This window comes from Oryzias latipes, chromosome 7 (assembly GCF_053564925.1).
Source record: "Oryzias latipes strain Hd-rR chromosome 7, Olatipes_Hd-rR_3.1".
NCBI lineage: Eukaryota > Metazoa > Chordata > Actinopteri > Beloniformes > Adrianichthyidae > Oryzias > Oryzias latipes.
The window spans coordinates 35,082,740-35,110,407 of NC_136243.1; the positions used below are offsets into that span (position 1 = coordinate 35,082,740).

The 27,668-nt window shown below is 43.0% G+C and overlaps 3 protein-coding genes across 42 annotated transcripts; 1 reads left to right on the forward strand and 2 right to left on the reverse strand.

The window, feature by feature from the left end:
- Positions 1 to 13: 13 nt before the first annotated feature.
- Positions 14 to 4,725, reverse strand: sike1 (suppressor of IKBKE 1). The gene is made up of 5 exons (XM_004070234.5): positions 2,066 to 4,725; positions 1,837 to 1,942; positions 1,621 to 1,763; positions 1,409 to 1,522; positions 14 to 670 (listed from the first exon to the last, which is right to left on the reverse strand). The coding sequence occupies exons 1-5, from the start codon at positions 2,222 to 2,224 to the stop codon at positions 563 to 565; spliced, it is 630 nt and encodes a 209-aa protein (XP_004070282.1). The 5' UTR covers positions 2,225 to 4,725; the 3' UTR covers positions 14 to 562.
- Positions 4,706 to 21,982, forward strand: csde1 (cold shock domain containing E1, RNA-binding). Of its 39 annotated transcripts, none has more exons than XM_078949641.1 (22): positions 4,706 to 4,830; positions 8,820 to 9,246; positions 9,364 to 9,475; positions 10,565 to 10,793; positions 12,431 to 12,629; positions 12,724 to 12,890; positions 13,383 to 13,469; positions 13,551 to 13,648; positions 13,714 to 13,795; positions 15,103 to 15,231; positions 15,334 to 15,459; positions 15,579 to 15,794; positions 15,873 to 16,043; positions 16,149 to 16,310; positions 17,528 to 17,635; positions 17,738 to 17,916; positions 18,883 to 18,995; positions 19,076 to 19,195; positions 19,284 to 19,462; positions 19,541 to 19,704; positions 19,789 to 19,921; positions 20,651 to 21,982. In XM_078949641.1, the coding sequence occupies exons 4-22, from the start codon at positions 10,668 to 10,670 to the stop codon at positions 20,696 to 20,698; spliced, it is 2,607 nt and encodes an 868-aa protein (XP_078805767.1). In that variant the 5' UTR covers positions 4,706 to 4,830; positions 8,820 to 9,246; positions 9,364 to 9,475; positions 10,565 to 10,667; the 3' UTR covers positions 20,699 to 21,982. The 39 variants fall into 39 exon arrangements, with proteins under 39 accessions (XP_078805767.1, XP_078805774.1, XP_011474985.1 ...); XM_078949648.1 differs by having other exon boundaries at positions 12,724 to 12,833; positions 16,149 to 16,328; XM_011476683.4 differs by lacking the exon at positions 10,565 to 10,793 and adding an exon at positions 11,829 to 12,017 and having other exon boundaries at positions 16,149 to 16,328.
- On the reverse strand, positions 21,969 to 27,000 carry rassf11 (Ras association domain family member 11). Of its 2 annotated transcripts, XM_020704401.3 has the most exons (4): positions 26,553 to 27,000; positions 25,036 to 25,218; positions 24,779 to 24,909; positions 21,969 to 24,707 (listed from the first exon to the last, which is right to left on the reverse strand). In XM_020704401.3, exons 3-4 carry the CDS (start codon positions 24,879 to 24,881, stop codon positions 23,434 to 23,436), a joined length of 1,377 nt encoding a protein of 458 aa, XP_020560060.1. In that variant the 5' UTR covers positions 24,882 to 24,909; positions 25,036 to 25,218; positions 26,553 to 27,000; the 3' UTR covers positions 21,969 to 23,433. The 2 variants fall into 2 exon arrangements, with proteins under 2 accessions (XP_020560060.1, XP_011474977.1); XM_011476675.4 differs by lacking the exon at positions 25,036 to 25,218 and having other exon boundaries at positions 26,553 to 26,671.
- Between the last annotated feature and the right edge of the window lie 668 nt (positions 27,001 to 27,668).

A 27,668-nucleotide genomic window follows, 5' to 3' on the forward strand; every position in this document is an offset into this window, starting at 1 on the left:
ACAACACCTCAAATGCCTTGGAAAAACACTTCTTTTATTATTATCGTTTGATTTTGTTTTACACCAAACCATGAAGTTAAACTGAATTCCTGAGATGAAAACAGAACGTTTTTCATTCATACAAAAAAATTAAAAAACACCTACTGCACAAAATGCAACAGCACAAACCAAACTTCTGTTCATTCAAACAAACAGGTAAATATAATCAGAATAAACTGCTTGTTTTCCCCAAAGGTCCTCTCTGTTGTGAAACAGAGCGGTGCTTGGCTTTAATAGGAGGCAGTAGAGATTGTGTGAACATCAGGGGTCCAAAAAAACTATGACGATTAAATATATATCTTTGGCAAAAAAATACTTTAAATCTACTTTGACAGCACGTGTTAGAATCTAATAAATACACCTCAAAGAACAGCTAATTGAATGCCGTCCACAGTAACACTTTAATTATTATCTTAGCTGCAGACAAGATGATAGATCTTTTTTTTGTATTAAAGATGCCGTATGACTTTCTATAAATAAATCCATTTGAGGGAATAAATTCACACGCAGAGCTCGATGGAGCTCATGAAGTCGGTTCTGCTGCTTCAGGCTGGTGGGGTTCTTCTTTTTTTGACATTTTGATGCTTTCTTTGCTGATGACCAAAAGGTCCTGAAGCTCCTTGTTCTCAATCTGAAAGAGAGAAAAAAACCAAGAGACTGAATACTTTCCTCCCAACGGACTCCATCTACTACTTTTCTTCTTCACTAAAACAAAAGATTTAAATGTGTACATGTGATAAGATTTACACGTCTTTCACAATTAAAATGTTGTACTGCCTATATTGTTTGTTGTTCTAGATAAAAGAAGAGTATGAAATAAAGACAAATGCCTACATTCTCTGTATTAAAGTATTTTACATAGAACATTTGAAAAAAACCAAAGTCTTGTTAAAAACGCCAACCTGGGACTGAGTTGCCTAAACACAGCAGTTTTCATCATTCTTAGTTTTTTTAATGTATATAAAATGATTTTATAGGAAAAAAGAACATTTATGCAATAAAGCTGCAAGAATCAAACAAATATGTGATCTTTAGAATGTTTTACTGGACAGCTTCCTGTTTTTTAGAAAAAGACATTTCGTTCAAAACCTTCAGGCTACAACTTTATCTCTGGAAGTTTTTAAGAGAAAAAAAAAGGTTTCTGTAAGTTTTAAGTGACGCAGTGAAGTCAGATCTGGAGGTGAAATGGATGGATGGACCAAAACAAAAGGAGTTCCTTCTCAGATCTTTGGTTCTTGTGACAAACGTCTGCTGTTGTGAAGGTTTTCGTGGGCCCTCCTCCGTCCCCTCTGCTGCTTTTAATACTGCTTTAGGGGGAAGAAATGACCTCTGACCTCTTGGGGAAAGAGGCTCGATCGTCGGTACTCACCTCCAGCTGAGCCAGCCTCTCTCGAACGGAGCAGTAGTGCTGATCGTCCACCTGAACGGCTCTTCTCATCACCTGACCCATCTCGCATATCTGCTCCACCTTGTTCTGCACTTCCTGTAGAGACAAGTAAAAACGCCACGAGTTTTCTCCCAAAGCCGGCCCTCAAAGAGACGATGTCACGCTGCACAAAGATGGTGTGAAAGACGCTGTACTTTGGCGTAATCCTGGTGGAGGCTCAGAACCGGTTTGGTGTCCAGCTCCTTCTTTGCCATCATCAGCTGCAGCATCTGCTTGCGGTACCGACCCATGATGAGTTCCAGAGCGTACTGGTGTTCTTCAAGAGACAGCCATAATTCTGAGGAGAAAGTCCACCCAGAGGGTTAGAACAAACACGACCCACCGTGGAAACCGCCCGAACAGAATCCTACCTTTGTTCTCCTGCTGCAGATCCTTGATTTGAGTGTTTTCTTGGGTCAGAAGAACATGAGGTTTGTACTTTGTGAGCTCCCGTAGTTCTGCATTGTCTTCCAAGTGCTGTCAAACAAAATGTACTAACATGTTATTTACTAGCAAAAGTTATCCATTAAAAAATCCCACTGGTATTTTCAGCAGCTATGGCCGCCCAGCACCTGAACGTCTCATCCGCCGAGTCTTTACCTTCTCCGGAAGGGCATTTCCCACCTCCTTCATGTCCTGCACTCTGCGGCTGAGGGCCCCGGACTGCTCGATCAGACCCTCGGCGGCCGTGTCGTGCTCCTTCAGCCTCTCGAGGAGGGTCCGAGCGTCGCCCAACACTTTCTCCAAAGTGCAGGCCATTTACTGGAAAGCGTCAGGTCCGCGGGGCGACGCGATCGAGCCCCTGCTTCACGAGCGCGGTTCCAGCGAAACTCCCTCCAACTAAGTTGGCTCGAGCTCGGCGCGTAACCGCGGCGCTTCCGAGCACAAGCCTTGCGGGAACTTTCCCGCCTAACGCCTGCACTGTTTTCACACGGTATGGAGAAAACGGTCAAAACAGCAAACAAACGCTTTAAAAGTACCCCCACCTATCCGTCAAGCAGACGATACACTGCGATCAATGATGACGTCACTTCCGCGTTTTCCCCGCCCCCTCTTATGATGCATTCAAAGACAATAATGATAAGGAAAAATAATGATTATCAATGAAAACGAATTAATCTACAACAAAACGTACTAATTTCTTTGCAATCAGAATCGAATAAAGTATATGAAGAAAAAGCAGGAGAAGCCTTTGTTAGATCCAGAAGAAAATGGTTAGAACAAGGTGAAAAATGTACTAAATACTTTTTCAACTGAGAACAAAGAGATTTTGAAATTTCCTGTCTGCGTCAAATTAAAATTGGTAATTCAATAAGTGAAGATACAAAAAAGGTTTCTCAATATGTTGCAAAATTCTATCAGGAAACTTACACTAAAATTTGCTTTAGAGAAGAAGATATTGAACTATTTATCAACAATATTAAAGAAAAGATTGGAAAAGTAATTGAAACCTTTGAAAAGTCTTGTGACCAGAAAATTAAAACAGAGGAAGTTGAAAATTGTAGTAAATCTCTTAAAGATAATAAAAGTCCAGCAAATGAAGGACTAACAAGTGAGTTTTATAAATGTTTTATTGCCAAATTAACCTCTTTTCTAGCTAATTTATTTGAAGAAGTGTTAGAAATTGGTATATTGCCCCCAACTCTCAGACAAGGCATCATCAAACTCATCCCCAAACCACAAAAAGATAAATTATGCATAGAAAACTGGAGACCAATTAGTCTGTTAAACAATGATGCTAAAATATTTGCTCTCATTTTTACCAAAAGATTAAAACCAGGACTGGATAACATTATTGAAGAAGAATGATCTGCTTTCATGCCTGGTAGAAATATTGCCAACAATATCAGATTAATACTAGATATCTTCTTCCTCTTTCGGCTTCTCCCATCAGGGGTCGCCACAGCGAACGCGTGGTAAACAGGGCGTGGTAAATTTGGCAACGTTTTTATGCCGGATGCCCTTCCTGACGCAACCTTCTCAAACTGGGCTTAGGACCGGCACAGAGGTAGAGAAGGGAGCAGGGAGCAGCCTGGAGTCGAACCCTGGTTTCACGGACAGAAGGCGCCGCAAACACGAGCTAAACCGGCTCCCAGATTAATAGTAGAAATGATTGATTATAATGAACATATTAGAGATGATGGTTTTATCTTATTTGTTGACTTTTACGAGGCATTTGACATAATTAGTCACAGTTTTATGACTCCAGTTATAAAAGAATTTGGATTTGGTAAAAGATTTTTAAAAGTGATGGAGGGTCTGTACAATGGATGCAACAGCTCCATTAAAGTTGCACATGGCACAACTCCTAGATTTGACACAAACAGAGGAATATGGCAGGGATGTCCTCTTAGCCCTTTCCTCTTTTCACTAGTTGCTCAGGTTCTGGCCCTTCATATTTAAAAATGTCCATTTCGAGGTATTACAGCTTTGGGAAGAGAATTTAAACTCTCTCTGGACTACTAGTAATAAATAATGTTTAAATAAAAAAATAAAAGAGGTGTACTTCAAAATATTGCATTGTGTATATCCTGCCAAAAAAACTTTGAGTAGATTTGTTGTGGACATGGACCTATCTTGTTCATTCTGTGGGACTCAGGAAGAAACTATTTATCACCTGTTTGTGGACTGCAGACATACAAATATGTTTTGGATGGAAGTGGAAAACTATATTGGAAATATAACTAAACAAACTGTTAAATATTTGGATAAAGAAATTATTCTGGGTTACCTTAATGTCAAAGTAGACAAAGATTGTATCTTTATCACACAATTGTTTTTGCTATTAGCAAAATTCCATGTTCATAAAGCTAAATGGTCGAACTCCAAACCTAAATTCCAGCATTTTTAGAGTGAAATCGATCAGTACTGCACCATTATCAAACAACTGCAAAACCAAAAGGCAATTCGAACTGATTTGATTTTTGAAAATTTTAAAATGTATTAAACCCCAAAGGTTTTTGAATTAATGATTCATTTTCTCTTATGTTGTATATGTATGTGTATATATATGTATATACATACATACATACATACATATATTTTGTAAATAACACATACAAAATCATATGTTATATATTTTTATTATATATTATATATTTTTTTATTAAATATATAATCTTTTCATTATATATTATAATTTTGTATATAATTTTTATATAATTTTGCAATATGTGACCATTTCCCCCATTTTCCCCCCTGAGACATTCTCATTGTGGTTGTAATGTGTTGTTTGTCAATAAAGTCTGGGGGCAAAAAAGCAGAAAAAACAGTTGTTACGTATCGCGAGAGTTGCAGGTCTAATCACTACGTAATGTGCCGTGCTGCTTCTAGCGGCGCTGGTGACAGTGCTGAAAGCTGTTGGGGTACGTTATTTAATTTATAATTTATCCTGCTTGTCAAAACACTAAAGTATGTATTTTTAATGTATCAGGTTTCTGTTTTCTTGTAATTGTCCGGTGTATTTTTTTTTAAATGAGCGACGTTTAGATTCACGCAGCAACTGGGCCTGGGTGGGGGCGAGCGTTTTCTCGCCCCACATAAATCTCACCAGGGCCCAAGCTAGCTCCTGCTAGCCACCTAGCATCTTTAGCGGCCTAGCTGTAAATGAACAAAAGGCGTCTCTGAACTTATGTTTGTCGGACGCCGAGGATGGGACATTTGTCTGGAACGAGAGAATATACTTGCGTAAAGACGTGATATATTATTTAATTAAACGCCGGCGCTGGTTTGGTTCCACACCTACCTAGCTTCTTTGTTATCTAGTCCCGTTAGCTTGGATCATTTTTCTTTGTCACCGTTCTACGAGACTGAAATAACAGTTATTGGTGGGTTAAATTCATTATTAGTAGCTTTAATATTTGTTTTGATACTGGTAACTTTCATGTCATATATTTAAGGTAGTTTTTTTGCATCAAATTTAATCCGAAGAAAGAAGCCGATGCTAAATACACTTAACACGCGCTGGCCCAGACCTATATTATTTTTTACGTAGCTTAAGTATTTGTTTCTCACACGTGTATCAGATTTTTTTTTTATTAAGCATTTGACCAAAAAAATTTATTGATCTGTTTATATTGTAGAGCAAATCTGGTAAAGACGTCTTAATTTAAAGGTCGTGCTTTCAAAAAATTAAATAAAATCCATCCATTCCCCCTTTTTTCCTCCAAGTTTATCAAAAATGTTTTTGATGCTAATCGTCATGACTGAGGGGAAACAAACACGTGGCACTACTCCTGCTTTCGCCTTGCTGCTGATAAGCAAATTGCACTGCGCGTTTTCTCTAAGGGGTAAAAATCCTCTTCGTCTCATAGCTTCCAACGGGTAGAACATTAGCAAAAAAAAAGGCTAACCCGGCACGAGACATGCTTCGTTCCACGCAAGGTCATGTGGACAGCGGGACACTTTTCTGTCCAGCGCCTTTCAAAGCTGTAAAAAAAAACACGACAAACTTCTCTAAATTATATATAATTTTTGGTTTAAAACGAGGTCTTAATCTTTTGAGGTGCTTATTCCGACGTCTTTCTGGGGCTAAAGCTGCGGGAAGTCACGTGGTCGTGCTGTCACGGCTGTGTGGTCCAGTCAGGAGCTTTTGTTCAGTAACTATTTTGTAACAGGAAGCATTTCTACTTTTTAAAAAAAGTATATTTAAAAAAAAGTATATTTTAAATGTTAACAGGTATGAGGTGGTGTTAGTGAGCCAGTAACCAACTGTAAAGTTTTATTAGTTTTTAGTATTTTGTATTTTAGTCAGTTATTAAATTTGTGTAATTATGTGGATAAGTGTGACTGAAATATGAGGATTTACAATCTCTTGTATTTCATACTTATCAGGAAAAAGAGGTGTTTTATTTCCTTTTGGTGGTCTGTACACTCTTGCATGGTGACCCTCGGGCTGTTGCGACACAGTCATTGAGACATATCATGGCGTGTCACTGCAGTTCATCCAGCTTGTTTACAGAGAAAGGTATTTAGGTCACCAACATGCTGCTCTTAACTTGGAGGAGAAAACACACTGGAGTTTAAAATATACTTAGAGGAATGTTTAAATGCCTAAACATTAAGCTTGTGCCCAAAACTGTTAAGGATTAAGAAGATGGGCTTTGAGCTGAAATAATGGCCTATTTTTAGTTTGTCTTGTGACTTTGGCTGAAATCTTGTTTACTTGTTTAATGTCTGGTGATCTGCACCTACCAAGGCAATGCTATGTCATTGATGTATGCTCATGATAGGGCTGGGCGATATGGCTTAAAAATATAATCAGATTTTTTTTTTTACGCATAATTCGATTTCCAGTTTTTGATCTTTTCTTTTTAATCTTTTTATGTTCTTAACCCTTTAACGCTGTTTACATTCTTTTGACTTGCGTAACTCTGAAACGTTTACCCAATTAACATATTTCCAGGGGATTCTGCAGTGGAGAATGGCGGCTTTGCGCTATTATGCAACACTTTACATTAGTAATTTGTTGCATATCGGCAAAAACGCTTTTCTACATGTCTCAAATATCCCAGTTGATTGCATAAAGAGTGTTTGCAGACATTGAGCCTAATTTAGGTCAGTAACATGCACAGTCAAACTCATGTGGTGTTCTGTTGTTTGACTAGACCAGTGTTTTTCAACCAGTGTGCTGTGAGAGATGGTCAGGTGTGCCGTGGGAAATTGCCCTCATTTACTGATGTAAAAACATTTCCCATCTCCAGGATATCAGTTCTTTGTTCATCCAAACAGGTCCTGATAAAACGCTGAGTGGTTAGGAATATGAAAAATACTTTTTCTTTGTTTTTATTTGACTCTATTAAAGACGTTTTGATAAGAATGACGGTACCACGCTTAGCTGCAACTAAAGCTGTTTTTGGAAAAGGCCCGCCCCTTTAACTGTCTCCACCAATCATTCATCAGTCTGACCAATTAGAAGTGGTTCAGATTCTGCTCATAAAGTCGATCAGTTCCAACAAAAATAACATCTAAAGCTCGTCTTTAGCGGTGTAGCTTTCCGCAGGATCCGGTATCAGAAGACCGTGGAACAAGTGAACAAAACAATGAAGCTCAAAGACGCAAGTCTGTGTGCGTTTGGCGGCTGGTTGCACTACATCTCCCATGATGCGTTGGGTTAAAGTGACAGCGTCTCAGCGCACAATGAGGCTCTTCTCTTAAACGTCTTGAAACAACAACGAACACACATTAGTTTTTAAATCTGAACTTTTATTAAATCTTTTAGAAAAAACCAAGCTGCAACTTCCAGCTTATTCTGCCACAACTATCACCCAAATGGATGGGAGATTGTGGAGGGGCTGTAGATCAATACAGACTGAGTTTCTCTTTTTTTTTTTTTTTTTTTTTTTTTGGATGCTGGTGTGCCACATGATTTTTGTCAAGGTTAAAGTGTGCTGTGACTCAAAAAAAGGTTGAAAAACACTGGACTAAACCACAAGTCTGTTTTGGCCATTGACTATATATGAGAACTGGACTGAGTGACACACGTCTAATGTTCTGAACATTTGACAGATTCTCCAACAAATCCACTTCTGATTGGCAGGAGTAGTTGCCATATAAACATTGACTCAGACTGACTGGGACCTAATATCGCTCACTGATGATTTCTGGTTCCAACACGGCGGCATCGGTATCACAAAAAAGTGGCAACTTAATTCACTTCATTTTGTTGGAACTGGAATTTTTTATGGGTGACTTGGCACTCAATTGGTCCAGTTTTCATGTACAATCAACGGCTGCGGCAAGGAACACCCCCCCCCCCCCCCCATCCAGGTGTCTTTATTTTTAAAACAAACCTTGTCTGCTGTTGTACAGCTGCGGCTTCAAGGAAAGATCAGCAACATGTTTCTGGCTTGGTAGCAAAGTTGCATCCAAAGTTTGAAACTGGTAACAAAATCCAGGCCTTTTCACGGTATGCAGCATATCTTTTGGTGGTTCGTGAGCTGCTGCTAGCTTGAGCATCTCCCAGAGGGCAGTACTCCTCCCACTCGGCAGAGTACCTCTGTTTCAGACGTTGTAACTAATTTGTCATATTCCAACTTTTGGTAGCAACACCCTTCAAACCGGTTTGCAGTGTGCAGTTTGTTTTATTTTGAGAACAGGCTCCTCTTTGCTAGCTGGCATCTGAATGTCTACAGAGAAAATTCACTATTTCCCACAAAGAGATCTTCATAAACAACAAATTCGAATTACTATAATCGATTTGTTGCCCAGCCCTGGCTCATGATAAGTTTTGTTTCTTTGTGATGGAACACTTAAACCTTAGCGGTTACGTTTATCAGCCACACCGTAGATGTGTTTGTGCTCTGAAGGCAAAGCAGTTCATTCTCTAACCAACTCTGTTCCTTCTTCCCAACAGTATGAAGTGAATCAGAACTGAATTTTCTTACCATCCGCAACTGCTTCAAGTTCAGATCACGACAACGAAACTGAAGAAAATCTCCCAAAATAATCACGACACTGAAGAAACGTGGGAGGAAAGGGATCACTCTAAGGATTTAAAACCAGAAGTAACCAAATCCTGAAACGACCAAAGAATATCGACCCAACTGAAACGTAGAAGAGAAGCAACTCTGCGCCCGAGCCTTTTTTTCTGAAGAAAACTGATCTGAAACCAGAAGTTTGTGCCTACTCAACAGCTTTGACAAAGCACACGTCCCAACGCTGCTCTTAGCCCTCCTCATACTCGCTACACCGCCAGCTCACCAAGGTGTGGAGTGGGCTGCTATCCACTAGTTTACCCCTGTAGTTCCCCCCAATCCCTGCATACTTTTCTCCCCATCTTTGTAAGTTTTTTCTAAGCAGTGTTATTGCACCTGCGATTGCCTCTGTGTGCTAGATCTCTCCCCATTTTTTCTGTTTTCCTTTTTTATTTTTTTTTATTCCTTCTTTCAACCATCTAGTACTTGTGCCAGAAACCTGTTAGGAGTGTGTGTGTGTTAAACTGTCTGTGAGAAGACATCTGCAAAGGCATCGAGCTCCAAAGAACTGCAAGATACAAGACAGCCATACAAGGTGGGTCTCAACTGCAGCGTCTGTCTGAAACAACTGCCATTTCTCCTCCAAGTCAGTGGTCTCTAACCCTTTCCAGGCCACGGACCGGCTTGATGTCAGACAATATTTTCACATCCTCGAGGCTGAAGTGGGCACCCGATAATCACATTTTTTTAGACTCTAGTTTCCTTTAACTTTTGAGAGGGAAGTTTATCTTCATCCTTTGTTAGAATTTCCTTCTTTTTTTAAATTTTTTAAGCTTTTTGTACACCGAAGTTTGTGTAAGAATCATTAAGATGTGACGCCAACTTCAGCCTTGTCCGACTTCTAAGGTGCGACAGATAGAAAAAGGGAAAAGCGGTCTCTAAAACTGGTATTTTTTACATATTTTCTTAATAGAATAAAAAACTTGAATCCTCGTAAAATTAGACAACCACTTGCTGAATATTCAGCATTATTATGGAACAACTGTCTGAATGAATCCATATCTGGGACCAGCTGTCCCGGTACCGGTCCACAGCCTGGGGTTGGGCACCACTGATCTAAATGGTGTACATTGTTTAAACGCATACAGGCCTCCAAGAGTTCATCTTTGGTCATGGACAGTTTGCTTGCAGGGCTGCTGGAGGTCGTAATTAGTTTTCAGTTGTTTCTGTTCCAGTATCCAAACCTGTGGAGTACACCTCTTAAGCCTTCTTTAAAAGGCAGTTTGGATTAGGATTTCATAAACCAGTTTTGTTTTAAGGTTTTCTTTAAAACCATCACCCATGGGAATATTTTAGAGCAGGCGCAGCAGCACTTTACAGATTACAATCTGGACAACCGGAAGTCAGACACCTTCTGTGGTTTGACTCCTTTCTTCTCTATAAGAACATCTGTTAATCTTCAGCCAATCCCTTTTCTGAGACGGCAACAGTAACGGCACGTTGGTTTAAAATAGCGGGGCTGCTTTCCTGCTCTCAACCTTCACCCTTTCCTAAAATTTATGTTCCTTTTTCTTTTTCCATTCTTTCACGGGAGTTTGCGGCCATTTTTCCTTTGAAAGACTTGGCCCACCAGCTAACGTACCTGGCTTACCCGTGCTGTATGTTCCTCTTTTCACCCTTGCAGACATCCAGCGGTGTATCATTGGGTGATTGCGTAGTTTTACAGTCGAGCAAAATTCAAACCACTTATCGAGTTCAGCGAGGTTGATCCGAGTTTATGGGAAAATATGGGCAGCCCCTGGAAAGGCTTTGTTGAGTTTACCTTGCCTGCGTCGCCACCCGCTGCGTTTGTTAGTGCTGACCTGAGCAGCACGCCCCCTATTGGAGTCAGCCTGTCGCCATATGGCCGATCTGTAAGTTTTCCTGCTACGCCCTTTTATCTACTTGCCCAACCCCATCGAACACCCATCCACCCGTCTTGCCCTGCATCTTTCCTGTGAATGGCCTATTTTTATATTTATTTTTGTCATCCTTTTTGGGCTCCCCAGTCTAGCCTCTACTAAGTTGCAGGACAAGAGATGTTCTGCTGAAGTTAAAAGTTTCATCTTCTTTATTTACAGTTCTTGGAGAGCCTTTGTGCTTCTTCTCTCCCTCCATTTAACTTTTTTATATGTGTATATATATATTTTTTTTCTTTTTGGTTTTTGCTCAGAAAACATGAGTAAAGCTACAATATGTTTATCCAAAGTTAGCTTTTATATTGCTTCAGTTATCCAAGGTACACGCTTGTCATCCCAAAAAGTGTTCCAAAAACATCTTCAGCTTCAACTGTGAACCAAAACACGACTTTGCCATACTGAAAACATGACCAACCACACGGCCGGCCAATTTGTTTACCGCCTTCTTGAATTTTCTTTCTCTCTTCGGAGCCTTTAATGTTTATAAGTGTAGAAAGTGAAGTGCAGAGGCTGCTCTGGGACCCCAGTCATCGCCCATAATCCATCACCAACTCTGTCCACGATAGACGCTCTGCTGTGGTTTCTTTCTTCAATTTTTTTCATTTCCTGCTAGCATCCCTTTTCTTGAGCAGTTTAACTACCAAGAGGATGATTTTTGTTGGATGTGTTTAGTTTTTCTGCAGAACATGGTTTTATTTTAAGCACTTTGTTTGCCGTCAACACCTTTAAAGCGATCAGTGACTTTCTTGTGGTTGGTGATATTTCCATGCAGAAGATTTCGGATTCTGTGCCGATCTTCCCAAACGTTGCTCTATCTGTGGTATTTTCATTCTGGAAGCGTTTCTTTGGCAGCAAGCGATTTATTTAAACTGATTACAGAAAACTACAAAAAAATTCTAATCTGTAAACCGATGGCTTCTAATTGGAGGAAAAACATTCTTAGCAAAGTAAATGCGCGTCCTTTGTAAAGCTGTGGCTTCTTTCCCACAGCATATTCCTGTCCTAAGCCCTGTGTCAGACATGGAAAGGGGCTCCTCTGAACCCCCAGTGGCTCGCAGCACTGGTTCTGCCTCATATTCCTCCACCGGTCCCATGCCCATCCCTCGCTCCTCCTCCATCTCTTGCCATCCTCATCCAGGAAGTAAAAAACACAAGCGGAGTCCCTTGTATCAGAGATCTGTAAGAGGAAAAGCTCTGCGACGCCGATCGAGCTGCCTTGTTGTTGGTGTGACTGAAGCTAACGGCATGTTTTATTTTGAAGGAAACGAGTCTAATGGCAGTGTTTGTGTAGAGTTTCTCATTTTTCACAGCATAGTCACTGGTTTGTTGTTGACGGGGAAAGAACATTCACCCACAACTGCATGACAGAACCTTTCCTCGATGTTCTGAACAAAACCCGATTGTGTGTGAGCCCGTTTTTTTGCTTGGTGTGTTCACTACGCACTTGAATTTTCCAGTTTTTATTTCACTTATTAATGGATGTGAAGCTTAAATATTGCACCTCACTCATGCCCAGATATTCCTAGAACCTTCATTCTTAAAGCTTCCCCTGACATATTTGATGCATTTTAATGTGCTGTATTTGTCTGTAGATGAGCTTTGACCCTGGAATGCTCCATAACAACGGGCACAGTGCCTATGCCAACGGCAGCGGCCCTGGCATCAGAGAGACCGGGGTGGTGGAGAAGCTTCTGGCCTCCTATGGGTTCATCCAGTGCTCTGAACGTCAAGCTCGTCTGTTCTTCCACTGCTCCCAATACAATGGCAATCTGCAGGACCTTAAAATAGGAGGTGAATGTCCAAAAACGTTCTGCAGTTTTAAAGTGGCTCCTCTGACTCAACTGAACTTGTATATTTCACCTTGTTTTTTTATGTTCTCTTCTAGATGATGTAGAGTTTGAGGTTTCCTCTGACAGGCGCACTGGCAAGCCCATAGCAGTGAAGCTGCTTAAGATAAAGCCAGAAGTGCTGCCAGAGGAGCGCATCTCAGGCCAGGTGGGGCCAGACCTGCACGCCTATCCCTTAACTGTGCTGCATGGTTATATTCATCCAGTTAAGGAACACCATTTTATTTTTGTTTTGTTGTTGTCTGTCAGCTTCGCACAAATGGCTAGCAGGGAGTTGTTGTTGTTTTAAATTTAATTTTGAAAGAAAATCTGACCTAATGTGTGTTTCTGTTGGACCTGATGAATGTCTGGAGATCTTTAGATGATCTGTGATTTGGACCCATAGTGTTAATAAAAGTGAACGTCGTCCAACAGCCCGTGATGGCGATTGTTGAATCTTCAAGTTCATGCCAACCTATAGCCTGCTCTTGTTTTTTGGGGGTGAATTTTACCTGTAAAAGAACAGAACATTCCCCCCTCCCTCCATTTGTCATCCTAAATTATCACACGTTTCATCTTTAGAGTAGAGTTCAGTCGCCCGCACACAAATAGCCTTTCATTCATCATGTCAGCAGTGCGTTTGTGGGCTGCGTGTGGCTTGAGATCATTTCCGACAAAGATGTTCTTTAATGCCCCCCGGCTGTAACTCTGACTTCAGGTGGTTTCCTCAATCCCTCTGCATTTGGATGGAAAGTCCGCTCCTGGCCAGGCGCCTACAGGCAGCGTGTGCTATGAGAGGAACGGGGTGAGGCCAACAGAATGGTCTTGTGTTGATGAGCGTACACGTCTTCATGGCTTCTACTTCAACCGCGATGTTCCTCTGCAGGAAGTTTTTTATCTCACTTATACTCCCGACGACGTGGAAGGTAGCATCCAGCTGGAGACGGGGGACAAAGTCAGCTTCTACATGGACACCAATAAGCAGTGAGTCTGACGGCAGCGTCGGCCCCGGCGGGTTTCAGGTCCGTCACGCTCTGCTTCTCTTACAGTACTGGTGCCGTCAGCGCGCGCAACATTCAGCTGGTGAAGAAAAAGCAGACCAGGTGTCAGGGGGTGGTGTGTGCGACCAAGGTAAGGGCCGCCGACTTCTACGTCCACACGTTTGTTTTTGGTTTTTTTGGTAAAATGGTTGCAAGCACTGCAATGCCCCCTTACTAATCAAAGATTTGGAAACGGTTTTCCTCTGGGCTAAAAACGTTGTCCCAACTGCCCCTTAAGGTGGATACGGGCTGTCTGCAGGCAGAAAATGGCCTAACCTGTACGCAGGTGGCCCACGCGAAATGTCAAGGTCGTAGACTGCTCAGTCGACCCGTAGAGCAAAAATGTTGCTGCAGGCGACCGGTCGTAGCGAACACTAAGGGTAAGTATGTGAGACACGGGCGTGTTCTACAGATTTGACAATTTTTCAACCACCCCAAATCCTCGACTAAAAACAAGGACCCCCGTTAGTGCTGTTCACGTGATACGTGCACACTCCTTGCGGATCACGTGCACATTCCGTGCATGCAGTGTTTGTGCGGTCTGGGAGGAGCCAGAACTCGCATCTTTCTAACAACTTGTGTGGCATAAGGACGCCGTACGACAGCATCACCTGTACGTCACAATGGGCTGTAATTTCCGTTATCCTTATGAATACTTGATGTTACACTTACCACACGCATGACAATGGTACGTCCCATTACGCACTCTTAAGACACAGCTGCTCTTCTGGGTCGGACAACCCCAAAACCAGCAGAACCTGTACGGATGTGATTAAGGCTTAACCCATTATGTCGGTGCTGTAGCAGGACAAAATAAAGCCCACTCTTTGAAACAAGTAATTCCAGTTAGGTATCGGCAAGAGTCTGGCGATACAATACGAATCCCGAAACGCATCTCACGATACGATACATATCGCGATATTGTACCACAACACTGTTTTTCTTCTTTTTTTCCCAAGAGTATGACTTAGAAAAAACTCTACCTGACTATTAATACACCTTTCATTGCAATAAAATTTATATTATTTATTGATCACAATGATCTCATATACAAGATGCTTTTAGCCAAGCAAATTCATAGTGCTTTTATTTTGGTAACTTGAAATCTGTTTGTTCTTAAAGGGAAAAGTCAACATTGTCTGATTTCCACAACAAAATATATTTCAGTATGAGAAAAAAAATAGAATGAATGTGCCTCAAACCACTAAGGTTCTAAAAGTATGATTGGGGAAATAAGGTGCTGTTTATTTTCACCAATACTTAATTGTAGCTTCTCCAGTATTTTGAAATGGTTCAGTTGAAAACTTGTGGTAAATCAAAGAACACTGGAAGCAAAGCTTTACTGTTGAAGTGAGGATGAGTGGGAAATACTTGACTGTTGAACATCTTCTCTTTCAGGAGGCTTTCGGGTTCATCGAGAGAGCAGATGTGGTGAAGGAGATATTTTTCCACTACAGCGAGTTCAGGGGCGACCTGGAGGCTCTTCAGGCCGGAGATGATGTAGAGTTTACTATAAAAGAGAGAAATGTAAATGTCGACTTTTCCATTTCTTCTGAGATTTGACTGCAACATCAGACTTCTGCCCGTCTTCACAGATGTGAACCTCATCAATATCGTTGTTGTTAACAGAGTAAGGAAGTGGCTACAGATGTCAGGCTGTTACCTCAGGGAACGGTCATCTTTGAGGACATCAGCATCGAGCAGTTTGAAGGAACCGTTGTCAAAGTGATTCCCAAGGTTCCCAGTAAAAATCAGGCAAGTCGTTTTTTTATTTATTTTCTTCCCACCAACCAAAGTCCAAAGCTGGTAGCGGCTTTAACATCGAGCGTGGATCTGCCAAACGAGGGAACATGCTTTCTGCTCCGTTCCTGCAGAACGACCCTCTTCCTGGACGCATAACTGCAAGAGTGGGTTTGGCCGACAAGGAATTGCCATTTGGAGAAAAGGACACCAAGTCCAAAGTGACTCTTTTGGAAGGAGACCACATTCAGTTCAACATCTCCACTGATCGTAGGGACAAGTTGGAGAGAGCCACCAACATCGATATCTTCCCAGACACTTTCGACTTCACTAAAGAGTCTCGTGAAATGGTGCGGCCCGCAGGATGGCTCCTGTTTTAATCCCCGTTACGGCGAATCTGTCTAACTCTGGTGTTTCTCTGGGTTCAGGGGGTGATTGCTGCCATTCGCGATGGCTTCGGCTTCATCAAGTGTGTGGATCGGGATGCCAGAATGTTCTTTCACTTCAGTGAGGTGTTGGAGGAGACCCAACTGCACATCTCAGATGAAGTGGAGTTCACTGTTGTGCCTGTAGGTCCCGTTAATAAGCTTTACACAAAAGTATGTATTATCTGGAATGGTTTGAGCAAGTGCACTAGCACTGGTTTCATTTACACGCCGCTGACCGCTCGCGAATGCAAAGTGACCGCCGCGTGTGCCTTTCAGGACATGCTTTCAGCGCAGCGGAACCACGCGGTGCGCATCAAGAAGCTCCCCAAAGGAACGGTGTCCTTCCACACCCAGTCTGAGCAGCGCTTTGTGGGCGTGGTGGAGAAGGAAGTCGCCGTAACCAACAAGAATGCCAGCCCCACCAAGGGCAAGGAGAAGGTACCACCCGGCACAAATGTGAATAAAACTTTCATATTTACCCCCACCCTCCCCTTGTTTTAATGTTGGCCTTTTGATTATCATCATGTCTTTTTCGGGATTCTTGAAAAAATGTAAAACCCGATTACAGCCTCACAAACTGCTGGTTAAAATGTTTATAATCTCACAAACTAGATTTTCTAAAATCAGTCTTTTGTAGTTTTTCACCCCCCATGGGTAAAAGTCCCACTATGATCGTCTTTTGATCTCTTGTCAAGGCGTTCCCAGTGGTCTTGCTTTTTTAAAGCCAAAAATCAGAGAAATGTGTCATTTTTTTTATTTTTTTTTTGATGAGTTGTGGAGCCCCCCCTCCCCTCATTGTTGCAGAGAGCTCTCTGTTTACATCCTGCTAGCTTACAGTGGAGCAGGGAGCTTTTGGCCCCACCCAGCATGTTTTCTGCAAAATAAATACAATCATTTTCAATTACTTAAATACTTAAAAATGCAATTTAGGCTCAATTATCTTTACATGTGTTCCCCATCATGAGAAAACACCCCCCCCCCCACACCACCACCACCACCAAAAACAGCATCTTCATCAGAGTGGGTCTTGAAAAAGTTGCATTTCCTTTTTTCTGGCTGCTGAATCTCCCTTTTTACCCGTCTTCCCTGCTTATTCTTTGGTTTTAATAAGTTCTTGACAGCCCAGAGTCGTCATGAAGGTGATGCATTTGCCGTTAGCTTAATTGTTTGCGTAGTTTGCTCTGTGTCTGAACCGCACAGTGATGCTGCAGCAGGAAAACTGCCTCAAACGGACCCAAACGCACCGGAATCCTCAGATTTGAACTCAACCTGTTTCAGTGCATAGATATTCCTCCGTCTAAACGGATGTGGTCAGAAAATGTCAGTGGATTAGACTTTCAAACAAATGACTTCTGCTGTCAGACTGTAAATGTGATGCATCAAGCCGGCTACATTGCTGCTTTACGACTTTACAATACAACTTTATTGATCCCAATTCATTTGTTACCATAGTGCTCCGTTGGAAAAAGCAGCAGATAAGAACTTGAAACACCAGCGACAATGGAAAGCTAACGGTTTTTTATGCATAGCAAATGTGTATTTTGTTAAATGGATTCTGACTTGTTGGTAAAATTCTGGGTTCTTGAATGCAGCGGCTTTGTTCCGGGTGATGTGGTTCTGTTGCAGCTAAACGGCGTTTTTCCCCTTCCCTACAGGAAACTGAAGAGGGCGTGATTGCGTATGAAGACTGTGGGGTAAAGCTCACCGTGCCGTACCACATCAAAGACCTGGAGGGCGGCAGTCAGCCTCAGACTGGAGATAAGGTATTCCTGACGCGACGCGGAAAGGTTCAGATCCGCACCGGCGGGCGGCTGAAACGGATCTAGACGTGGCGCGGCGGCGTCTGACGAATGTTGGTCCTCCAGGTGGAGTTCTCCATCAACGAGGTGAAGCGAACCGGCCAGCAGAGCGCGGTCTCCATCAGGGTCCTGAACCGAAACGGCTCCAACGCCAAGAGACTGCACGGATTCGTGGCTGCGCTCAAAGACAACTTTGGCTTCATTGAAACGGCGAATCACGACCAGGAAATCTTTTTCCACTACAGGTGAGCGTTCAGACCCCAACTCCCGGTCCACGGGTCAAAGTTCATACGGTAACTTCAATTATTCCCTTTTTTATTTTTAGTTTCTGATTCTGGAAAACAAGGCTAACAGTTCATTAAAACGTGTTTCTTTGGGGAGAAAACAGCAACCAATGAAACAGAAGAAGAGTCTCTGACTTCAGGGAAAAGACATCTGCTATTGACGGACCAGAACCAGAATCTTTTTCCTTTTGATTTGGATTTATTGCCACACCCTTTTCAGAGTACCGAGACGCTCCGCATAAAATGCAGCAACTGACTCTCTAATGTTACACGTATGCTAATAAGTTTCATTCACTGTTGAATATTGTATTTAGAAAAATGTAATGTTTTATGTCACCTTTATTTATTAAAAGGTGACAACTTAGACATTTAAGGGGAAAGCTAAATTGCCTTTTAATGGTTCTTGCATATAGTTTGGGTTTAAATTGGCTGCAAATCTTTTACAGAGAAAGAAGATTAAATAAAATAAAGTTGCTGATTTGTGGAAACTTGTCAAAACTAAAGACTAACACTTGTGAGGAAACTTAAGCACAGAAAATACTCCCTTTGTTTTGAAAAGAAATGTTTAATCAAACAGCATTTATCAAACAAAACAAATGATTCATTTTTGCCATGAAAAATAAGTTTTTGGTGTGGAAATAGCTTTCTTTAAAACAACTGTCTGTCTTTTTAATGAAGTCTTACAAATCAGAAACAACTTTCAGTGAATCTCCATCATCTATAAGACGTCTACAGACTTTGCTCTATAAGCAAAGTGTCACATAGAAGCGCTATAATTTGAAAAATCGATTTTCCGGAAGCGCATAATAAATTAAAGATCCACTTTGGCTTGTGGCCTGAAAAGGCTGAGGGCCGCTGCTCTGTAGGACTAAATCGGTGAACGCCACCTGCAAAGATCTTTTACACCCAGATGTGTTTAATCCTCAGTGAAATGTGTGGAGATCTGGATAATCTGGATCTGGGCGACACTGTGGAGTACAGTCTGTCAAAGGGAAAAGGAAACAAAGTCAGTGCTGAAAAGGTCACCAAAGTGGCTGCAGGTACCTGAAGGTTTCATTCATTCATAACATCCATTTAAAAGGTTCTGATCACTCAATGAAAGTTCTCTCTTATTTTTTAGTGAACGGGACGGGCGAGGATGTTGGGACAACAATTCTGACAGGAAAAGTGATCCGTCCCATCCGCAGCGTGGACCCCTCCCAGGCCGAATATCAAGGCCTCATCGAAGTCATAGATGACGGTCGGTGTTGCTAGAGCAGCTTCTGTCATTCCAACTTCCTCCTTTTCACTCTTTTTATTATTTTTTGTTTTTATTTTGTTTTGCCCAGCTGGAGGAAAAGGACCGTCTTACCCCTTTGGAATTATGGGAATGGCAAACAAGGGAGACTGTTTGCAGAAGGGAGAATTTGTAAAGTTCCAGGTTTGCACGGTTTCCCAAACTGGCCAGAAGATGGCGTGTAATGTGGTTCCCCAGCGCCGGGCTGTGGTGGAGTGTGTCAAGGACCAGGTATGCTTGATTTCTCTGGCTAAGCCGTTGCCGCCGGCGCCGCAGGTTTAAGCCGTGGGCTCGTTTCCCCTCCTGCAGTTTGGATTCATTACGTACGAGGTGGGCGACAGCAAAAAGCTGTTCTTCCACGTCAAAGAGGTGCTGGACGGCCTGGAGCTCCAGACGGGCGACGAGGTGGAGTTCTCCGTGGTTCTGAACCAACGCACGGGAAAGTGCAGCGCGTGCAACGTGCGCCGAGTCAGGTGAGGGCGGGAATGACCACCGGGGTTACAGCTGGGGTTTCCAGCTCGTCTTGTACAACTTTCCTCACGCCCGTTCTTTTTTAGCGAGGGGGCTAAGCCGGTGGCGACGCCGCGTCCAGACCGCCTGGTGAACCGGCTGAAGAGCATCACTCTTGATGACGCCAGCGCTCCTCGTCTGGTCATCCTGAGACAGCCTCGTGGTCCGGACAGTTCAAAGGTAAGCGACCTCTGACGCTGCGTTCCCGTCGCGCGGCGGAGGCGTCCAGTTTCTCGTTTCCTGCGTCACGTTGGGCGTCAGCTGTGGAGGAATTCTCCAGTCACGGCGTGTTTTTGGGGCATGTTTCCAGATTTCAAATACCTTAACTTTGGTGAATTATTCAAATCACATCAACCAATCAGGAACTCGGCTTTGGCCTGTGACGCGTTGATGATGCGATTAGTGGGTGGAGTCTAAAAACAACACAGAGGAGAATCTGATCGTTCTCCTGAATATATTTTTATTTTTTCCCCTCCTCCACTGACGCGGGACGACTCGTCAAACTGGGACAGAGGTGGAAGTAGCGCTGAACGGGTCTGGTACGCAGACGGTGAAGCTCACCGTACCGGCAGAGTCCCTGAACGATGCCATGAACCCGAACATGGAGGCGGGATTTTCGATGTTGTTGTAGCGCTCTTTAAAATAAATCAGCTTGGTCAGTAGATCATTGGTACTTAAAGATTCTTAGTTCTGAACCGGTAACACACGGCAGGAGCGGCAGGTCTATGAACAGACTTTTGGACAAATGTTCAGTGGGAGGAGGAATTCGTGTCCGGCTTAGCCGTACCTTGACGCCAGCACTCGTCTGTATTTATGGTCGAGCGATGGACCCAAGAGTTGAGCTTGAAGGTGCAAAGACGCTCAGACATAGCCTCCAGGATCTGACATCTTCTCCCTCTTCTCCCTCAGGGCTTCAGCGTGGAACGCAAAACCCGCCAGCCGGGGGTGATCGACTGAGCGGAGGCTCCCGCTGCGTCTGTGCTTGGCCGCTGTCCTCGCAGGCTCCAGCAGCACAAACTGGAATTTGATTTGATGCTTGCACATCAGCTAACCCACAAACGTGCGCACACATGCAGCCGTTGGCGTGTCCGTTTGGCCATTATGCATCCCTGTGAGGGAACTCGTCTCGCTCCTCCACCGTTCCCTACCTCCCACCCATGATTGAATCGGTAGTACCCCACTGCAGCCTCCGTGGGTTCCTGAGAGTGTGCGTCTGTGTGTGTGTGTGTGTGTCATGTTCCCCAGAGGTTAAGTGTGTGTGGCTGAGGGATTTGTTTCAGTTTGTCTTTTTCCAAATTGGCGTGACGACTGGCTTTCCGTGTCTTGACCTCTCGACCAGGCTCTGTCTGGAATTCTGCACCTGTAATCGGTCCGTGGACCCCCCCACCCCGCTCCATTAATGTCCTTCATGCTGTTTCACTCACGGAAACCTCAAGTATTTGATCAAACTGGAGCTTTCCTACACAATGCGTAGATGGGCGTCGGCTCCGTCGGGACGCCGGGACTCTCCTCTGCTCGCTTTTTTGAGCAGTTTTAAATGCTTGACTGAAGAGCTGAAGTAAAAGCATGGAGTTATGTCTGGGGGGGGTGTCAAAGTAGTTGCTATACTTGATGCTGACGTGCCCCCCTCCCCTCCCCGTCCCTTAGCGGTTTTTTCTCTTTCAGGTGCAGAATTCCTCGTTGCATCTTATATTTGCGATTCTTTTATACTCTTTTTCATTTCTGCACATCTTTTTTTTTTTGTTTTTTTCGGAAACTCAGTCTGCTATATTGAACGTTACAAATAAGGTGCCTATTAATAGCAAAGTTAAATAAAAATCAAAATAAAAGTAAGATGTCTCCTCTGTTCCTAGCACACCACCAACATATTCAGAACAATCTTAAGGTGGCCCCCCCCAGTAGAAATATTGCTATATGCATCCCAGAAATGTGGGTTCATCTATACTGTATGTAATGTGTGCTTTTTTTTTTTGTTTTCTTTCTAATAAAAAGATCAAATATAATAAATTTAATTTAACGGAAAAAAGTAAAAAAAAAAAAGATCAGCTTTTGAAATTAGGATATTAGTTTTTGCTCTAGAGAGATGATGTTCCTCTGCACGATGACCTACAGCAGAAACTCCTTCCTCTGGACTTCATGGGGTTTTGGTTGGATGACGTTCAGAGGTTCTTGTGTCTTTTTTTTGTTTTTTTCATTTATGGTCTTGAATGAAACAATTGAATAAAGGTTTTATGAAAATGAGTTGTTTGCTTTTATTTAAAACAACACATCAGATGTCACTAATGGCTGTATATGAGAACTGGACTGAGTGGCCCCTCCCCCTGGCATTCCAAACAGGAAGTGGCTCCAAGAAGCCAAACTCCCATAGAGAAATAAACGGTTGATATTCTGTTGGTCAGAAGGACCATTCTGGATCTGACATCTTCATAATCCTCATTTTTTATAATATTTTTTCCGTAGTTTATAAACTGACCAATCAGTAAAAGTAGGCGGAGCCTGCTGGCCCCAATGTTCAGCGTTCAAAACCTTTGACCAATTCTCCCAAGCCCGTTTTCAAGTGGGAAAGGTGAGCAAAAAAAATCTCATTTCTGACTGGTTAAAAGAGAAACTCAGACCAACTCGGGCCAATCACTGCTTACTGAGACCGTCTGACTCCAACGTGGCGTCCGGATGGCGAAAAATATCCACTGAATTGACCTCATTATGCTGGAGCTGGAAGTAATTTTCTGTGGATGACGTCACACTCTGTCCAGGTCTCTGATGGTTCTAACACCCTCCTTACAGGTGGATACGGGCCGTCTGCTGGTGAAAAGTGGTTAAACCTGTACGGCACACGCAGGTGACCCGCTCCATAGACCGCTCAGTGATCCCACGGAGGAAAAAGGTTCATGCACACTTTTCCTCGTTCATGCTGTGGGCGACAGGTGGTAGTGAACATTTGTAGAAGGAGGCATGTCATACAGATATTTATGTTTTCAACCCCCCTGGACCCTTTTATTTCACAACATTACCTCATAATAATAAAATAGCTTAGTCAATTATTGAAGATGGTTCAAATGATTGATCTCTAATTACATCACTTCACTTGCTCCAAAAATGGATTTTTTCTAATGAAAAATAATCTGCACATATTTTTAACTTTTGATACTTGATCTGCATATACTGTGAGGATTTAGGTCTATTTTTTCTGAAAAAGTCTTATTTTTTATCATAGTCAGGATTTTTCTTATGAATATAACCTGCACATATTTTTGATAACGGATCTTTCTAAAATAGTGATGTCTATTTTTACATTATTAATTCATGTTTGTCATGTGATTAATGGTACTTAAAGATTCTTAGTTCTGAACTGGATAATGATAAATCATGTAATAAATGGTTATGGTAGTACAGGGGTGGGATTATATAATCTTTGATTTAATGTGTAATTATCCTAAATTTGACACGTCTCTGTATGAATGTATGACTGCAGATTGTTTTATTTTGTGCATTATTCTTGCTTTGATGGCTTGAAATAAACAGATTCAAATCAAAAATCAAATCAAATCAAACGTGCACGCTCCGTGCTGCAGGCTGACTGTTAGAAAAGAGAAGAATATTGCTGGGCGTATACACGTTAGCTACAGCAGAAGTCAGGTTTTTGGAACTGAAAACTCCCCGTGTGCAGGGAAGGAGCCCCGCCCCACAGGACTCTACACCTTAGTGCTTCCCAGGTAGATGGTGAGTTCAGAGCGGTGGATCACCTTCCTCTGGCTCTCTGCCTGAAGGTTCTGGGTCTCGGACCAACGCGTCCACCACTCCTTCAGCTCAGTGGGTCCTGTGAGCCGCCGCTCCCTTATCTGGTTGGGAGCCTGGGGGGGCTTGAAGTCCTCAGTGGGTGGGAGCTTCCTGTTGAGATCTGCATCTGGTCCAGATGGCAGCTGATGGGCATCCGGTGGAGGACTGGCAGCAGCTTCTGAGGCCACCTCCTCCCGGGCGCCGCCGCCGTTCAGACCCACGCAGAAGTCCAGCCCTTGGATTCTACGCCTGTACTCCTCCAGTTTGGCTCTGATCTCGGCAGCTTTGGATTTCAAGTCTAGGAAGTGGCGCTGCAGGTCTTTCTCGCAGACGTCCTCTGCTCTCAGTTGGTTCTCCCAGAACTGGATCTGCCGCTGCTCCTCTGCGGCTCGTTGGTCTTCCGCTTCTTGCTGGGCTTTTCTGGCTCGCTGTTTGTCCTCTAACTCAGAAATCTCTTTCTCTGTCTGACGCGTTTGGGCCTGTAGATCCTGCAGATGCAACAGTTGATAGATTATGGTTTCTCTCAGAAAGTTCTTCTCATCTTCTGCTGGGGCAAAACTTGCTCTTCCAAAGTCAGATTCGGCTATTTTTCTTGCATCTTTCTTCCCATCTTTTTCTTTTGACGGATTTCCAACGCAGCGTGGTGTTTGATGGTCCACGTCTGACCTTGAACTTTGACCTCTGGCGCTTTGACTCTGGAGGTCTCTCTGAACACTGAGGAGAACATCCAAAGAGCCCCGTTTCTTCTTCTCGGCCTTCTTCCTGTGTTCCTTGTCTCCGGCAGTGCTGTAGGCTTTGCCTTTCCCTAAGCTTTCCAGCCACTCCTTGGCTTCTTCCATGAGCGTCAGAGACTTCCTTTTGGGTCTCTTCGGGTCGCTCTGCTTCTGCTCGGCTTCCTGTCGGTTACATGACAACAGCGGCAAACTTTGGCACTGTAGAATCACGGATCCGCTGCCCCTCCTCATCTTAGCTCCCACTTCTTTCCTTCTCATTGGGGGACAGGGCTGATACCTGCCCGCTCTTCTCCCCATTTCATCCCAAACGGTGGACCCGCTGCTCTGAAGCGTGAGCTGGACCTCCTTGGCTTGCTCGCCGTACTTCTCCAGGGTCTCCAGAGGGCGTTCGTCAGGCGTCATGCACCGCTCGAAGTCTTTGAATTTCTCCCTGAGGATGTATCGGCCCGGCTGACCTGGAACAGCAGGCATCCGGGTCAGGTCTTGGCATGAGGTGGGTCTGCACGCAGAGAGCGGCTATACGTACCCTGGGCTTGGGCCAACGCCAGGACCACTTCCTGGCAGGTTGTTTCCCGTGTGACTCCACAGACCACGCGTGGGACGCCGTCCACAAAGACCTTCACTTCCATCCTATCTCGAACTCTGAGGACATGCAGCCTGTTGAAGCAGAGGAAACAGCCGAATCAGCCTCCTTCACTTTGGTCTGTGGTACTTAGTAGTCGTTAAATACTCCAAGTAACTCTCCCAAAGTACTATAGTAGTCATGGTCCTGGTTAACGCTACCTTGCAGTGCGCTTCAGTCAGACGCTGCGGCGTGTCTGCACGCTGGCTGAGAGGAAGACTGAGGCGATAAGACCTATTAACATTCTTAAAGGCATCTACCACTTTGGACAGTTTCCGGTCCCCACCCATCTGAGCCCATTGGCATAAAACATGCCGGAGATCACGCGGATGAAGTTCAGATCTCTGCAGAGAGATCTCACATGAGGTTCTGGCAGGAAAATGGAACAACAGACTCACGCACGTTTGAAAAAGAAGGGTTTCACATTTACAATACCAACAAATCTCAGTGAAAAACCTGATGTATGAAATACAAGCTGCAATTCTCTAGAAAATGGTGAGAATTTCCAAAACCTTCTACAACTTTCAGGAATTTCTTTGTTCCTCCAAACATCAAACAGTGACCCACATCTCCCTGATAATATGAGTCGACGTTTAGTTTCTTCTTATGGTGGGAAACAGAAGCAAAAATGCAAGTTTGTGATCAGATCTCGGGCTTTTTCTCTCCTTCTGCATTCTGGTTTAGCACGTTCTGCTGGCAGAATTGGGACGATTCTCTTCCTGTTTCCATCGCGGCCGCTAAGAATTCCTCTAAAAATCACACGGAGCCTGAATACTCGGCACTGCTTTGCTTTATTAAGACTAAAGTTTGATTGATTGGTTGTTTTATACATGAATTTATTGTAGATTGACTAATGAATTGATTGGATGTTGGTTGGTTGATTCATTCATTGGTTAGCTGGCTTTTATGTTGATTGATTGGTTCATTAATCGTTTAACAGACACATTGATTAAATATTTCAAAAATCAAAATGAAAATAAATAGATATATCCCATCTATTTACAACATTTTTTCATATATGTATTTAAATTGGTGTTATCTTCTTAAGACTGCATTGGCTCCAAATCGCAAATAGACATATTTGCACATAGACAAACATGCACAAAAACATATAATGAATCCACTGAATGTAATGATGGTCAAATAAAGTTGGATTAATTTCCTCCTTCTACTCAAAACATCTGCTTATTTTTCAGCAGAATAGATTCTTTTTGGACGGGTGTTTTCCAAATTTAACAGGAACTAAAACATGGAAGAGCCGTGTTCACTTTAACCCTTGTGCTATCTTATGGGGTCCACATGACCCCATCCTTCCATTGAGGTGTTCTCCCTACCATGATAAAGGTGGAAAGATTTCATGTAATCCATGAAAACCAGTGAAGATCACAAATCATTGAAGAAATGAGGTTCAGAGCTCTGTCTAGTGGGTCTAGATGACCCAACTCCCAACGTTAAAGTGCCTAGGATAGAACAAGGGTTACATGAACAAACCAAAGTAACTCTAATGTTGCTACGACAACAGTCAATGCTGCTGAAACGCTGCCATTCTGTTTCTTTTAGGCTGTTTTCAGGAGCTTCTTTCTGCTGAAACATGTTGTTCAGGCGTCACGCAGAGCATTTCTTCAGCTGGGGTTTCCCTGAAAGCCGATCAGGAAGACACCGCTGAACATAAACGCACCTTCATCGTGTGATTTCAGACCTCCCAGAAGAGCCTCCAGAGCAGAGGATGATGATGGTCGCAGAAACACGAGAGGAGCGAGCTGCTCAAACCCCAGTCCTAATGCTGCTGCTGCTGTGGTGGAGCGTCCAGCTCCTCACTGAAAACCCGTCTGTTCTACTGAACCACGAAGAAAGACTGTTGGTGCTCAGTTTTCTTGGACATCTTAGAACGCAGAGGACTCCAAAAACAGGAGATCTGAAGCGTGAATGTACCAAAACATGTTGAGGTTCCACTGAGATGTAAAGACATCAGCAGTGAAACATGTCAGGAAGGCGCTGCTGAGAAGTTCCTGAAGAATCCTTGAAAGTATCTGAAAGTATCTATCTCCTCCAGGTATTTTGGTTTTTGCCGACTCTGCTGACTGACGAGCGTCTCTAACTTGATCGCTTTAACTAGTTAGACTTTAGGAGGAGCTTTGACATTTAGGATCACATTCCCTAAAAATAGATGTCCTCAAGAAGCACAAACAGAACCGAGGGACAGCTGATGTTACTACCGCCACGTCTTTATCCCTAAAATTGTATTTTTCTTAAAAACTAGCAGTGGGTTTTTCTTTATTCATTTACGATGTTTCACTTCTCCTTCAAGAGGTTTTCTCAGTTCTGAACTGAGAGTCAATTGATTTTATTTGGCGAGTCTTGGTCAAATATACGCTGAATTGCCACATCATTTTTCTCCTTTTCGTTCATATTTTGCTGCAGTTAAAAGACAGATTCCATTTAAAGGCAGTTCCACACCAAACTAATACATAAGGAACCAATCATACAGAGGAAAGCTGTTCGGGATTTTAACCTGGAACTTCCTGTTTAGTCGTTGTGCTAAAGCCGAAACAGAAGAAGGCTTGGCTGGAAAACGGATCCAGTGTCTCAATGCAGCTGCAGCCAGATGTTCACGTCTTGTTAAGAAACATTTCATGTGTTTTCACTTCCTTTATCTGACATTTTCATTTTGAAATCTACTTTATTTTTTGATGAATTGAATTGAAATGTGACGGTTGTTTATCCACTGGAGTTTTATGTACAGATTTTTGAGGAAACATCTGACTTTTCTAAACTTTTTATTGCACCGGTTGTG

Coding starts and splice junctions, on each gene's coding strand:
- rassf11 (XM_020704401.3), bottom strand. CDS start 24,881: ATGGAAGTGAAGGTCTTTGTGGACGGCGTCCCACGCGTGGTCTGTGGA. Junction 24,708..24,778: donor GGCGTTGGCCCAAGCCCAGG/GTACGTATAGCC, acceptor CTGCTGTTCCAG/GTCAGCCGGGCCGATACATC.
- sike1 (XM_004070234.5), bottom strand. CDS start 2,224: ATGGCCTGCACTTTGGAGAAAGTGTTGGGCGACGCTCGGACCCTCCTC. Junction 1,943..2,065: donor GAAATGCCCTTCCGGAGAAG/GTAAAGACTCGG, acceptor TTTGTTTGACAG/CACTTGGAAGACAATGCAGA. Junction 1,523..1,620: donor TCCACCAGGATTACGCCAAA/GTACAGCGTCTT, acceptor TTGTCTCTACAG/GAAGTGCAGAACAAGGTGGA.
- csde1 (XM_011476682.4), top strand. CDS start 11,859: ATGGAAAGGGGCTCCTCTGAACCCCCAGTGGCTCGCAGCACTGGTTCT. Junction 15,232..15,333: donor TTACTATAAAAGAGAGAAAT/GTAAATGTCGAC, acceptor TGTTGTTAACAG/AGTAAGGAAGTGGCTACAGA. Junction 16,044..16,148: donor TTAATAAGCTTTACACAAAA/GTATGTATTATC, acceptor TGTGCCTTTCAG/GACATGCTTTCAGCGCAGCG.